The sequence below is a fragment of the Typopeltis vanoorti genome, chromosome 21, assembly GCF_054136105.1.
Source record: "Typopeltis vanoorti isolate ZY-2024b chromosome 21, IOZ_Tvanoo_1.0, whole genome shotgun sequence".
Lineage (NCBI taxonomy): Eukaryota > Metazoa > Arthropoda > Arachnida > Uropygi > Thelyphonidae > Typopeltis > Typopeltis vanoorti.
This window is the reverse complement of record NC_143569.1, coordinates 50909091-50924266: the sequence shown is the minus strand read 5'-3', so window position 1 is coordinate 50924266 and position 15176 is coordinate 50909091. Positions and strand designations below refer to the sequence as shown.

Below are 15176 nucleotides of genomic sequence, written 5' to 3'. Positions count from 1 at the left end.
CACTAAAGAAGAATTCCATAAAAAGAATTAATATTAAAAGTTGTGTGCCAGAAAATTGGTACATACTCTTTGAGAATATAAACAGAAATGTAAGATAGCTTAGTCTTAGTTAATCAAATGATACTTGCCAAGAAACTATATTCTTGTGTAATCCTTCACCCAAGTGTAAGCAAACACAGTCTGTGTACAAAGTATCTTCATGACTAGGCTGCTTGTATATAGAATCTAATGACTTAACATCAGTTGTCTTAGTATCCCATAATGCAAAGCACATTGCCTTTCAGTTGTGCATAAAGCAAGGATCACTACCCAATCAGCTTCGACTGTTATTGAGGTCTCATAAGTAGGAGCTTGACTCAGGAAGATACCAAGGTTGAATTAGTGCCAAAGTCATATATATCAAGTATAATTTACTTTATAAACAAGGGGGGGGGGTCTTCCTGCAAGTTTCTTTGATCTAGAGTATTTTAATAAATAAGATGATACACCTTTTTACAACTTGTATATGGGAAATTTAACCTTGGGATATTCCTGGGTCTAGCTCCCACTAATGAGACCTCAGTGAAAGTCGAAACTGATCTGTTTAGTGACTCTCCCTCATTGTTTAGCATTATGCTTATGCTTGGCATTATGGGATACTAAGGCAATTAATATGAAGTCATCAGACTATATATAAGTTGCCTATCATGAAGATAATTAACATGCAAACTTTTCTTACACTTATGTAAAGGATTAAACAAGAATATAATTTCTTGGCAAGTGAATTTACTTTATAACCAAGTGAAAAAACTTTCTATAAATTAATCAATGTCATGAGAAGATAAAAGAGCTAATCAAAAGTCATGGGAAAATTTTAAAAGAATATATAGAGCAAATAGTGTTTTGGTGTAAAATGATTTGGAGACATAAGTAGGAGCTTGAGTAATTAAGAAATCTTAGAAATGTAAAAAAAAGTACCATAAAATGAATCCAAGGCTATAAAGGTAAATCCAAAGTTATAAAGGTAATAAAACATCTGAAGATAGGATTTCTGGATGTTTAGAGCAGTCACTTTGAAAAAATATTAATTGGGTCGCTAGCATTAGAGCTATGATAGAAAATATCCAAATAGAATATAGTCTTGAGTATATTTTAGTAGTACAGATGGATTAAATGATATTGACTTGAAGCACTTAAATTTAGAGGTATAAAAGTTTTATTGTGGCTATATTCATAATTCTGAAGGTCAAATTCTTTCAGAATTGTGGTGCTCTCATTGTATCAAATTTAAGAAAGGAACTAAAAGTGAATGCAAGAATTATAGAGCAATTTTCCCACCGATATTTAAAGATTTAATATAAATATACTCGAGAAAAAGGTTAGCAAAAATGGCTGAAGAACAAGATGGATTTAAGCCAACTAGAGATCTCCAAAACTATAGCAAATAGTCAAGAAATCATAGGAATATAGTAAGGATCTCTTTAAGTTTTGCTTGCTGAGCCTGAAAAAAAAAAGACATGATAAGGATTTTGTTGATCTTGCAAAGCATACATTACAGATGATCTTGAAAAGCATATGGTGGTATGAACAGTTGGTTGATTGATTTGGGACAAACATACAGAACCTGTGAAGCAGTGAATAATTCAATATGCTCTTCAACTTTTTGAATGTGTTTTTGGGTGTGGAATTTTGATAGAATAATATTTTTTTTTTATTCTAGTGTGTTATTCCAACAGCGAAGTTTAAAGTGGCAGTGTGACAATGTGGGAGTTGCTTCTTGCAATATCAATTAGTTCCATTGGTGTTCTAATTCATAATTGCTATGTACTGTTTTTATGTTCTGGACAACTGAACATCCTGTGTGCTGAGACTGTTTTATGATAACAGATAAAAGGAAACTAAAAATTAAAAATACTAACCAAATTTTCTTACCCAATGGCTAGTAATTTCTTCAGGGTATAAGTATGAACATAATGCATGGAATATAGATTCAACTAAACTGTTAACACCATAAAAATATGGTAGAACCATACATATTGCAAATTCAGCATTTGTTAATTGCTCTCACTCACTCACTCTCATATTCTGTTGATAACGCTTATACATTGGCTTTTCATAACAATCATTTTCAAGGAAATTACAACATGGACTCAATATTAATTATAATAAATCTAATTAATATTTCTGATATTTTGGAAAAATCACATTGCCCAGTTGCCAAAATCACATTATCTAATTGCCATCATCAATGAACAATGCAAAAACTGATGTGTATGCAAGCACTACACTGCATAAGTAACAAGGCGAAAGCATGGCAAACACAGGTGAGCCTGAAGCACTAAATAGTTTCCCTTAGTGGGATAGGTATTTTTGGCTGTTTGGTTGAAATTTTCAGAATGAGTGCTTCACAAATTTGAGGCAAACAGATCAGCTTATGAATTTGTTTTTTTTGTTAATTCCTTATGGTTGAGGCAGATTCTAGGCAAAGTCTGCAAAATAATAGTCTCTAGACCTACCAGGTAAATACCTGGCAGGTCTAGAGAGACTGTGGCTGATCTTTGGGAGGGAAGATAAAGGATGCCAGTTTTTTATATAGTCAGGTTATAAGGTTGTATTTTTTTAGGATTTTTGCTAGCTTTTCACATGTAACCTGGATTTATAGGATAATGATAGATATGATGTGGTCTTTGTTCTGGAGACGGTGGGGGATTAATTTTTTTTGAATTTGGTGGGGATTGTAGCTATTGGCTAAGAAGTTGTTGCGACGTGGTCAAGTTCAGTGGTGAGGGTACTTGCTGTAATTAGTTTGTAGAACGAAACCTCAAGAAAGAACCCTTATGAACATATATGACTTCTGTCCATTCTTTCATGCATCAAGATAGGAAATCCTCTTCTAATTAAGGCATAGCAATTGTATTCCTCTCCTTGTTGTGATTAGTGAAAGAGATGTGCAGTTAGGTCTGAATTGTCATTCCTGTTATGTACAGTGTCACAAAAATGTTGTTTTTATAATTCAGAATTTCTCCCAGTCAGGCAAACATAAGGGAATCTATGAAAAAAGTTTATGTAAAATTTCATAAACTCCTAGTTACTTCCGGAAAGAGTTGTTGGAGAACTCAATTACAGAATTTCTAGAAAGGTTATAAGTTAACTGAGTGTTTTGTTCTTTCAATAATGCACTGTCAGTAATCAATCTAATTAATCCTCACTGGTTACCTAGAAAACACAGTTAATAAGCTTCTATAAGATAAATCTCCATGTTCAAATGTCAATGTTCAATACAGATACTCTGTATTCCTTCCATACATTTATAGTTTACTAGTGTAAAATCTTACTCTTCTGTTTTTTTATCTTATTATTTTTTCTCTATATTTATCTTTATTCTCTTATCTTTATCTCTTGATTATTCTTAACTATACTAAAACTTTATCTTCAATCTTAATTCTCTTAACTTCAATATTTTTCTTGGCCAATCTATACTTACATGAGCGATGCTAGTGGTTTGTGGGACAAAGGAATTACTAATGGCGGATACCTATTCCTTTGTCTCACACTGATTCTAATTCTTTTTTCGGATTCAGGGAAAATTTATTTTTCACTGCACCACCCCGAATCCTAGATTAACAGATAGTGTAGAATCGAGAAACTAGAACACAGTTTTAGCATTCAATCTTATGTTACTAAGAGTTATGTTTGCAGTCGTAGCTACTCTATAATTTAATCTCCCGCTGTGGTCCGTAATTTATGAGCAAGTGCAACAGAGAAGAAAATCAGGCAAGTCATCCATTAAACAAAGAGAACAAAACATTTAATTCAATTGAAACATTGTACATACTATGAATTCACTCTTAATATTTAATCTGCAATTGCTAATGAATGAGCACTAATTTACTTAGATTCTCAATATCTATCTTAGCATGCATGATGACAAAGAACTTCGGTTAATGCTTACAATTTACACTTGAGAATTCATACTTATTCAATAATACTAAGGACAATTATTAGTTGACTAACTAAACTAGCTTCATGTGCTCTTATACAATTTCTTCTCACAAAATTCTCATGATCTTTTCTATCATTAAAAGGCAAATCTAAGGCCCCACGTGCTCTTAATTAATTTACTTTTTAAATTGCATGCCCCACGTTCACTCCACTTCATCGATTACTCCTTCCATTTTCTCAGCGTCACCTCACGTCACCCAGTACTGTGTGCCACACACGGAAATCTTAGCCTACTCTTCTGCACGTATGAGTGTGTGTGTGGGGGGGGGGACTTATTTGCTTACGAAAAGGTGCACCTGTACTCTATGATGCACATGTTTTGATTCTGGCCATTTCTATTTAATCGGATTATCTCTTTCACCCAGCAATTTATAGGTACTTACACTTAAGCAGTTTAGCAATTCTCAATACTTTATAATATCACATATTAACTGAAGGATTCTCAGCTTAGTAACATTTTAGTGAAATTTACAAGAGTCTAGTACATTCTGGTAATCAATAATTGATTCAAAATTGCAAGCTCATGTTAAGTCTGAAGGAAACATAAATTAATTTAATTTTTGATTAATTCAGAACTTAACACCAGTATATGAAAGAAGATATCTCTATTAGGCATCATTGTTTGAGCATGCAGATTTATCTTATATAAAAGAGCATGAACTTCATTATTTAGATAATTGTTGTGTCGGTAAATTGGTGAAATAATAATCAGTTTAGTTCTTTCATACTTCTATTCTCATCTCCTAGGATTTTAAATGCCCTCTTAAGAGTATCGATAATGCCAAACTATTGATTAGTATGGCATGAGGATTTAGCATGAAGATAGCATCCTCAAGTTGGTTTACAATAGATCACTAAAAAGAGTTCACTTCTGATTTTTTGTTAATCAAGACATCCAAATGGCTCAATATGTGGTAGCCTGTGTTATTCCACAAAACATTTTTTGTGTGAAGGGTCCTATCTCAGGCTTGTTTAAATTTTCAGTTTGACAGAGATATATAATGTCATTCTAGAAATATAGTATTTCAGATAATTTAAACAATTTTCTTCACAGTATTTCCTCAACTTGTGTCACCAAAATAATATTTACACTGGAATTGGAAAATAACAGTTGATTACTTTTTTTTGGTAAACTCTTCAGGATGTATGCAAGCATCAGCTGATTTTGGTAGTCAATAGTTCACAGAACCATCTCATGGACAGTGATGAACTTAAGTACATAGTAAACTCTATGCTCAAAATATGCAAAATGGTGATAAAAAGAAAAAGATGTCATATTAAATAGATTGTTTATTATTGTTACTCTTTATATTTTGTATGATGTTTTGAACTTTCTCAAAGAGGTATGCTTTTTTTATAGCACCATTCTTATGCACTCATTTACATGCAGCTATAAATAAATCATCTTTCACTTTTAAATAAAATTTGTTTACTTACTGTATGTTAACTCCAGATCCATTTATTATGTGACTTCCATCCATGAAAGTTTGTAAACCCATAGCACATTGGTATCCTTTGTGGGTTAAGTGATTTCCTGCATTAATTTTATGTCTTTTGTATTTATTTTTTATATAATCTATAAACCTTTCTCTAGAGACTAAATCTGGAACTTTTTTTCAAGCTACTTCAGGCTATAAACAAGTGTAGTTGTGGTCTCCCACCCATTTTAAATGAGATTCTATTTTTGGATGTCCCTTGGAATGTAATAAAACATTTTTATGATTTTGTATAATGCACTAAACACAAATTGTAATAAGTTTCATTTGATTGAATAGATTTTGATTTGTAATTTCATTTTTGGGATCTTTGCTAAAATTATTGAGTCATTTCAATTTTCTTTTAAATTTGGCAACTTTCTCTACCCATCTTATATGAAACGATGTAATACAAAATTGTATACCATATATAATTTTCACAAAATGCTTAGCATTACTTAGAAGCACAACTGTTATGATATTAACACCAGTAATGCTATTGCACTGTTTAACAAGTTCAATAGCATTGTTGTATACTGAACCTAGGAGGTAATTTATAAATACAATTTCTTAACAACTTGAGATCCCAAGTAGAATGTGAAAAACCTTGATAAAGAGCTCTGAAGATAAATAAGCTGGACTCATGGAAGCAGCAAGGTTTTTCTTTCCTGGAAACTTGGGCATTTACCTCATCAGGACTGACAAACATAATGTCATTCAGATATGCTATTCAGAAAATACATGCACTTAATATAGATATTAATATAAATATTAACACAGATATTATACTTCAAGTTCACCTTAGAAAAGGAATCATCAACAAGTATCTCCTTTCTTGATATACACATCCAGTGCAAACAAGATGGATCCATTTCCACCTCCATTTACCAAAAACCAACTTTTTCATTATATCCATAATACATACATCAACTCACCATCCATCTCAAAACTATGGCATCATAAAATCTTTAGTACCCAGAGCACACAAGATTTGTTCTTCTGAAGAATCCTTAAAACAAGAATTGAAAATTATCAAAGAAACAGCCTTACGAAATGGGTATAATCCAATAACAACCCAAAAAATAATTAACCACTCTCCTACAAATCAATCCAAACAAAAAGAAGCCCACAGGACTCCTATTCTATATATTAAAGGCATCTTTGAACTTGTGGCAAAAATTATGAAAAAATATCAACTCATTGCTACATACAAACCCATCAACCAAATTCACAACTTTGCTACCTTCTCCAAAAGACAAGCTCTCACCAAGGATGCTACCTGGCATATACCAAGTATCATGTTCGTGTAACTTGTCTTACTATGGACAAACAGAAAGATCCACAAATAAATATATCTTTGACATCAAGCTTTATCAAACCTCACAAATCTGTCCTTGCACAACATGGAATCGAAAATGCTAACCACAGGATCTACATATAAACATGAACATTTATATAAAGAAAGAGCTGAAGCCTTACTTCTTAATCAAAATGACTGTCTCACTATTCCAGAAATTTGGGAAATTGTTATCCTCAATTCTTCTTCTTCTTCTTGGCTTCCTGTATTAGTCAGTTGTTTGCTTGTAACGTTTTCAAGGGTTTAAAAAGTCTTTTGCCCATCTCCTCTTGGGTCTTCCTCTTGTTCGGTGTCCCTTTGGTTTATATTTCCAGGCAATATTTGGCTATCTGTCCTCATTCATTCTTTCTACGTGGTTTTTCCAGTTTTTTCTATAGTTTGTCATGTCTTCTGTTATGTTAATTATAGATAATTGTTTTCTTATTTCTTCATGTCTTATCTTGTCTATTCTTTTATAGCCATCTGTCCTCATTCATTCTTAGGAACTTCATTTTTGCAGCTTCCACTTGTCTTTTATCTCGTTCTCCCCAAGTCCATGTTTCACTGCCATACTTCAGAATTGGTTTGGATATTATTTTATATAATTTTATTTGGGTTATTCTAGACATCTGTTTATTGAAGTGTCTATTCAAAGTTCCAATGACTGCTAATAATTTTTGCTTTTTATATGCAATGTCGATTTCTCCATTGGGCTTATGTAATTTCCTAGATATTTAAATTTGTTCACTTGTTCTATTACTTTGTTGCAGCTGACTAGTTTGCATCTTTTATTTTCTTTACCATGAAATGCTATTGATTTCATTTTGTTTATTGAGATTTTCATGTCATACTGTTCTATTCAATACGTGTAGATTTTTCTGTAACTGGTCTTCATTTTCAGCAAAAATAACTTGATCGTCAGCATACATTAGGCTGGTTAATTCTTTATTTCCTATTTTAATTCCTATGATTTTGTTTTTTCTCCACTCTTTTGAAATTTTTTCCATATATATATATATATATATATATATATTTATAAAAAGATTGAATGACTAGAACCGAGAGAAATGAAAACAATATTTATTAGTACGACACAACTAGTTTCAGCTTGTATCAGCCTTTGTCAGGTGCACATTAAAAAAGAAGAAATAAGTAAAAAACGCATGGAGGAAATAACTGTAAACAACACAGAAAATCAGTGTATATATATATATATATATATTTCTATATATATAATATATATATATATTATTATGAAATGCCTCGTCATAAGGACTAGAAATGTATGAAGATTAATTTACTTGGTTGTTGTACATTTTTATAAAAAGATTGATTTATAAAAAGATTGATTGAAATTTTGTTTTATCTCCTAGATCTATTCCGAAAGAATTATTACTTACTAAGATAGAAAAAGCTACCTCCTTTCTTCCTACCCAAGAGGCAAACCTACTCCATATTGAATCCATTTTCATCATCAATAACGGCAAACCCTCTACAGGCAATATTTCTTAATCGAAATGACAGGCCCTTAAGAAGTTACAAAACAACAAAAATATAATTATTCTTTCCTCGGATAAAGGCAACGCGACAGTTGTTCTTAACATTAATGAATATCAAAATAAGATGATGGAATTGTTACGGAGTGATGCTTATGCGATCCTCGAGAGAGAGAGAGAGATCCCACTTGTGAACTCCACATCCAGACCAACAATTTACTGAGAACTACCTCTGAACAACCTAGAAACATTCGCCTTTCTCTTCGTTCTCTCCATTCGCTTATACCTCAATTATATGGACTTCCTAAAATTCACAAGGCAAATAATACCCCACTTCTACCTATCGTAGAAGGAATTGACTCTCCAACATACAACCTTTCCAGATATCTAGCAAAATCTCTTAAATGTTTTTCCAGTAAGTCATCGTCCTTTATTAAAAACTCGGCAGATTTCGTATCATGTATAAAATATCATTATTAAGAAAGATGAAATCATGGCAAGCTTTGATATAGTCTCCTTATTCACCAATGTTCCTACAGATGAAGTTCTTATTCTACTCAAGTATAAATTATCTAAGAAGATCATGGCCTTACTTATTCACTGCATCAACTCAGGATACTTCAAATTTCAGGATACCATCTATAAACAAAATCATGGTCTTGCAATGGGTAATCCGTTGTCTCCTGTACTTGCTAACTATCTAGAAGATCTGGAAGTTAAAGCCATCTCTTCCTATCCTTTAAAACCAAGAATTTGGAAAAGATATATTGACAAAAATTTCCTGATTCGGAGCCATGGCTGTGAATCTCTCCTGAACATCTAAATAGTCAACACCAAAACATAAAATTTACTGCTGAGTTTGAAGCTAATGGTTCTTTTCCTTTTTTTGGACATCAAACTGACCTGTTCCTCAGAAAAACTTAAAATTTCGATTTACAGAATACCTACACACATTAACAGATATCACCACGGTCATTCCCATCATTATCCTCTTCAAAAGCTTGGAATCATTTCTACTCTAGGACATCGGGCTCGCTCTCTTCTTGATGATGAGATAGAACGTAATAAAGAACTCATTTTTCTCAAGTCTGCTTTTCAACTAAATGGTTATTCTCAAAAAACTACTGATAAATTCCTATTTAATCCTCCCGGTCGCCGTAATGAAGAGACCATTAGTGTAAAAGGTAATATTTCTATTCCATACATCAGCTCTGTCTCACCCAAATTAGCCAAGGTGCTTAGAAAATACAACATACAAACTTTATTTACTCCTCTTCCTAAAATCCGTTCCCTTGTGAGCCATCCGAAACCTAGACATCATAATCTTAAATATCCTGGTGTTTACCAGATCTAGTGCAACTGTGACATACCTTACTTTGGCCAAACAGAGAAGTCAATCGATTTACGCATTGAGGAGCACAAGAGAGACATCACTTACAAGAGAACGCGAGCAGTGCTTTGTCTAGTCATGTTCTATTCTCGGCCAATACTAATGAAGAAAACCTAACCATACAGTCCTATGGGACAAGTCTAATAACATTTTTCGTTGCCATGATGAAGTAGAAAGGAAGATAATAGAATCAAAGGAAATCATTCTCAACCTTCTACATCTCAATAACAAGCTGAGTTACAAGCTTTCAGACTGTCATTGTTCTGTGGTCAAATACTGGCGTTCACGAGATACTATACTCATGCATTCGCCAAACAATGAAGTCAATGAAGGAACAATTTTGAATGTGCAGACTTCAACGTTGAAATATATATATACTAATTTTCTGTGTTGTTTATAGTTATTTCCTCCATGTGTTTTTACTGGTTATTTATTCGTTTTTAATGTGCACCTGACGAAGGCTAATACAAGCTGAAACTAGTTGTGTCGTACTAATAAACTTTGTTTTCATTTCTTTCAGTTCTAGTCATTCAATCTTTTTATAAAAATTTACAGCAACCGAGTAAATCAGCCTTCACATATATATATATATATATATATATACAAAGTATTGATGATAATCCACTTCCTTGAATGAGACCTCTATTGGTTTTAATTTTTTTGATTGTTTCATTATTAATTTTAATATAGCTTTCTTCCATTATATTTGCTATTACATTTGTGGTTTGAGGTGTAACTTTCAATTCATACAGTATATTGATTAATTTTGTTCTGTTGATTTAATCGTATGCTGTCTCATAATCCAGGAAAGCCATATACGTTGGCAGGTTAAATTCTATTCTTTTTTCTATAATTTGTTCGAGTGTAAATGTGGGATCTGTGCAGGATCCTCCTTTCCTAAAGCCGCATTGTTATTCTCCAATTTACTTTTAATTATATCTAGATATATTTTATAGCATGTATTTAATAAGGATATTCCTCTGTAGTTTCTGCAATCCTTTCGGTTTCCTTTTTTGAATATGTTTATGACTATTGCTGTCTTCCATTCTTGTGGGATGTTTTCTTCTTTCCATATTCTGTTTAGAAATTTAATTAATCTTAATTGAAATGGTTTAGAGCTGTATGTATTTGTATAGTTCTGAATTTATTCCATCTTCACCTGTAGGCTTTGCAGTTTTTTAGTGTTTCCAATATTTTCTTGAGATCATTTAACTGTATTGGTTCTTCATTTGTTTCTTGACTTATTACTTGTTTTCTTTCAATTTGATTATTATTGTTTAGAAGCTGGGTGTAGTGATTGGTCTATTCTTTTGTGAAGGGGCCTTCTAATTGTATACTATCCTTTCTTTGTTTCTTGAGTCATTTTTTTAATGATTTTATAGCTCTTTTATTGAGGTCCATTTATGTCATGCTCTAATCTTGATACAGATTTTTCTCAGTCTTGTCTTCTGATTTTCCTGGTTTCTCTTCTTGTTATTGCTCTGATTCTTTTATATTCTATTTCCTATGGTTCTGTCGTTTAACCATCTAAGGTACATTTCTTTTTTCTTTCTTATTAAAGATTCTATTTCTGGGTTCCAGGGTCTTAGTTCTTTCCTTTTCTTCATAGTTTTGTTCCTATGGCTTCATATGCTGCTTGTTTTACTATTTGTTTAATGTTTTGCCATTCATTTTGTATATCTGTATCTTCAATTATTTTTTTTTTTGCATGATTTGTAAGTCTTCTTTGATATAGTTCTCCGATACTATCTTGCTGTAACAGTTCTATCTTTAATTGCTCCTGCTTTTCTTTTTGTGTTCTTGTATTATTTTATTTCTCTGGTTTGGGATTTTAATAGTACTGATTAATAAATGATGGTGTGAGTCAATATTGCAAGCGACTTTAGTTTTTCACCCACTATTATATAGTCAATGATGCTTTTATACCCTCTGGGTTCCCAATTTATGTATATTTTTAAGTTTAAAGAAGCTGTTGGTGATTTTCAAACTATTATAGGCCACAAATTCCCTGAGTTCTCTTCCATTGTTATTTATGATGTTTTCTCCTTGATTACCTATTAAATCTTTAAATGTATTTGATCAATTCTAGCATTGAAATTACCTGCAATGATTAAGTAATCTTGTTTATTTGTGTTTTGAATTACGTTTTGGAGTTTTTATAGAATTCTTCTCTTTAGTTTTTTTTTTTTTTCTTTGTTTGGGTGCATATATTCCTATAATTGTGATAAATTTCTTATTTAATTTAAGTCTAGCCATTATTATTCTTTCAGAGATCCAGTTATATTATTCAGTTTTGTCTTTCCATTTATTGCTGATCATGATGGCTATACCTGCAGCTGCTAGTTTTTTGTTGGGTACACCACCGTATATTAAACTGCATTCCTGAAGTTCTGTAGAGCCTTTTGATTTTTTTCTTTGTTTCTGAAATTACTACTATTTCTGTTTTCATTTCTGTTAGAGCTTTTTGTATTTCTTCGATCTTGTGATTGATGTACCCAGTATCCACTTCGTAGTCCTTTTTTCCACTTCCATTTCATTATCCATTTGGACTGTCCAGTTTTTATTCCCTTGAAATTTCCGAGTAAAAGAATTTGTCAGCTGGTCTGGTTTACCAACCATCCGCAGCCTAGTCTGGTGATGGGACTGCCATCTTAGGGCCTCCAGACATGCCTGCTTTGGTCATGGACTGTCTCACTATTCCAGAGTATGGGAAATTGTTATCCACAATTCTTCTTCTTCTTGGCTTCCAGTATTAGGCAATTGTTTATGAACATAATTTCTTTGATCATTACTCTGTCCAATCCCATTTAAACTAATAGGTTATAAATTGGTTGTGGTTGGTTGGGTTACGTGAAGTAATCAGAAACAGAATTAGGAAATTGTTATCTTCAATTGTATTCAGTAATTTATCTGCTATATTTTAATTTAGTTCAAGTAATTTTAATTTCATCCCAGTAGTTTTTAATCCATGAACATGCAACTATATACATAGGAGGATTCCAATTTAAGCATGCACACTACTGTTTTTTGAATTCAATTCCTATTGTTGTTCGTTTGTTTCAATTGTATTCAATTGTATTCAGTAATTTATCTGCTATATTTTAATTTAGTCCAAGTAATTTTAATTTCAGCCCAGTAGTTTTTAATCCATGAACATGCAACTATACACATAGGAGGATTCCAATTTAAGCATGCACACTACTGTTTTTTGAATTCAATTCCTATTGTTGTTTGTTTGTTTCAATTGTATTCAGTAATTTATCTGCTATATTTTAATTTAGTTCAAGTAATTTTAATTTCAGCCCAGTAGTTTTTAATCCATGAACATGCAACTATATACATAGGAGGATTCCAATTTAAGCATGCACACTACTGTTTTTTGAATTCAATTCCTATTGTTGTTCATTTGTTGCTGATGGTGTCTTATGATACATAAGACGAAATATTTACATCATAAAAAAGTTATTGACTGTGGCATACATGATATTCTATAGTTATTGATACCCCACTGGTTTCACTATATAAAAAAGAGATTATACTGGCTTCATGAACATACTTTCTTTGACCATTACTCTATTCAATCCCATTTAAACTAATAGGTTATAAATTGGTTGTGGTTGGTTGGGTTACGTGAAGTAATCAGAAACAGAATAATTGGAGACATGAAACACACCATTTATGTGATTCTTTTGAATTATTTCCATTCTCTTGTTTTATGATAGCCTTCTTTTTCATAATTACTTTTTATCTTGCTATTTCTTACTTCAGTAAAATGTATAATTAATTGATTTATTTGTGATTTACCAAGTAATTTGTTGAGCAAAAAATACCTAAGGAGAACATATAAGGATATATGCTTTCCTTATATATGTGTTTATAGGAGTGCTAATCTATAATTTTTTGATAGATGTACCACCTCCTGTAATGAAATGTCCAAAGTGTGGAATTGGGGACATTGTAATTAAAAGTAAAAAAGATGGTAAAGGGTAAGTTTTGTTTCTATTTTAGTAATAACGAGTGTTCATATTCTACATTGCTATGATGTAACATATAATTAAGTAATAATGAATTAAATAATATAGTTATGAAGGCAGAAGGTAGAATTTTCTGTTATAATTTTTTTTTTTGTATTATATTTTTTATTTTAGGTTCTATTTATCATGTCTTACTTATCCACAATGCACTGCTGCTATATGGCTACCAGATTATGTGGAGAATGTTTCCATAGATGATTCAATTTGTGATCAGGTAATGTGTGTTTTGTGTTCTATTTAGAAATAGAAAAAAAAACAATATATAAACCCTGTAAAACACACACGTGTGTGTGTGTGTGTGCTCGCACACGCATGTACGCTGGGTGCAGGGTTTATTTGTTTATTTAAAACTGGATTCAGTTTTAAATGAGATCTGTGGATGAAAGGTTACATATTGTAATTATAAAATTAATTTACATCCAGAAAAGAAAACAGTTATATGCTTTTTATATATTTATATATAGTATATAATATAAAAATATATTTTATATACATATATATTATATAAAATTATATTATATATATTTTTTTTTTACTTTAATTTTTTTAAAATAACATTTACAAAACAAATAAAATTGATATCTATCAGAAAGGAATTTAAATTCTTTTAGCATAGTATTTTTACTTTATAAAAGTGCTGATTAACTGAATTGTTACTATATTTTAACAACAACAACACAAAAACCAATTAATTATTTGAGTCAGTAGCAGTGTGATTTTTTTTTTTTTTTTCTGTTAAAAGTTACATAAATGATAGACTGGGGTGGATAAGTAATAAAATAATTATATGTAATGCGTATATTGAAGATTATGGAGAAAGGTGAATGAGACTAGGTGCTGTTTTCATAATTGATCTTTGATGTGATGATAATGAATGCTACAATTTCATATTAATATGTCATCTAATTAGTCATTGTGTTTATCTTAGTATATGAACTGTTAAAAAGCAAATAAATAAAAAACTAAACAATTTTTAAAAGGTATGAGAGGAGACCTCCACATAGCCTTTAAAGGAATGCGGAGAACCGACCAGGGCTTCTGACCTAATGTAATGTCCAATCCTCATCTTCTCATGGTGCACCCTGTTGGGTATCTACCTGGCTACTAAATGGAGGAGGATGGGCTGGCAATTTGGGATTTAGCCGACCAAATTGTATTCCTATTGGTTAAACCAAAATACAAAATTATTATTATTATTATTATTTCGGGCGACTCCAGGAGTCCTTAGACTCATCGAGGGAGGCCCTAAACATCATGTCCACACAACTATGCGATTACATTCTCACAGTATCTATCATACCTTGCTTGTATGACAGATACTGTGGTACAACATGACAAAATTTCATGCTGGCTGGGGCATTGTCACCCAGTTAAACAAGGCCCCCTTTGTTTTCTCCAGGGAACCAGGGCGAACAACGAAAAGTCAACTTCTGGAACAAATCTGAAAACGCACCCCAGCTCAAC

General features: G+C 31.9%; 1 protein-coding gene across 3 annotated transcripts in view; it reads left to right on the top strand.

Annotated features, from left to right (window-relative positions):
• Top3alpha (topoisomerase 3-alpha) overlaps positions 1-15176 on the top strand; it is a 496301-nt gene that overhangs the window by 317156 nt on the left and 163969 nt on the right. For all 3 annotated transcript variants that reach the window (XM_090411715.1, XM_090411714.1, XM_090411713.1), the window contains exons 19-20: positions 13586-13664; positions 13827-13926. In XM_090411715.1, coding sequence (XP_090267841.1) covers positions 13586-13664; positions 13827-13926 — 179 coding nt within the window. The remainder of the gene's footprint in view (positions 1-13585; positions 13665-13826; positions 13927-15176) is intronic.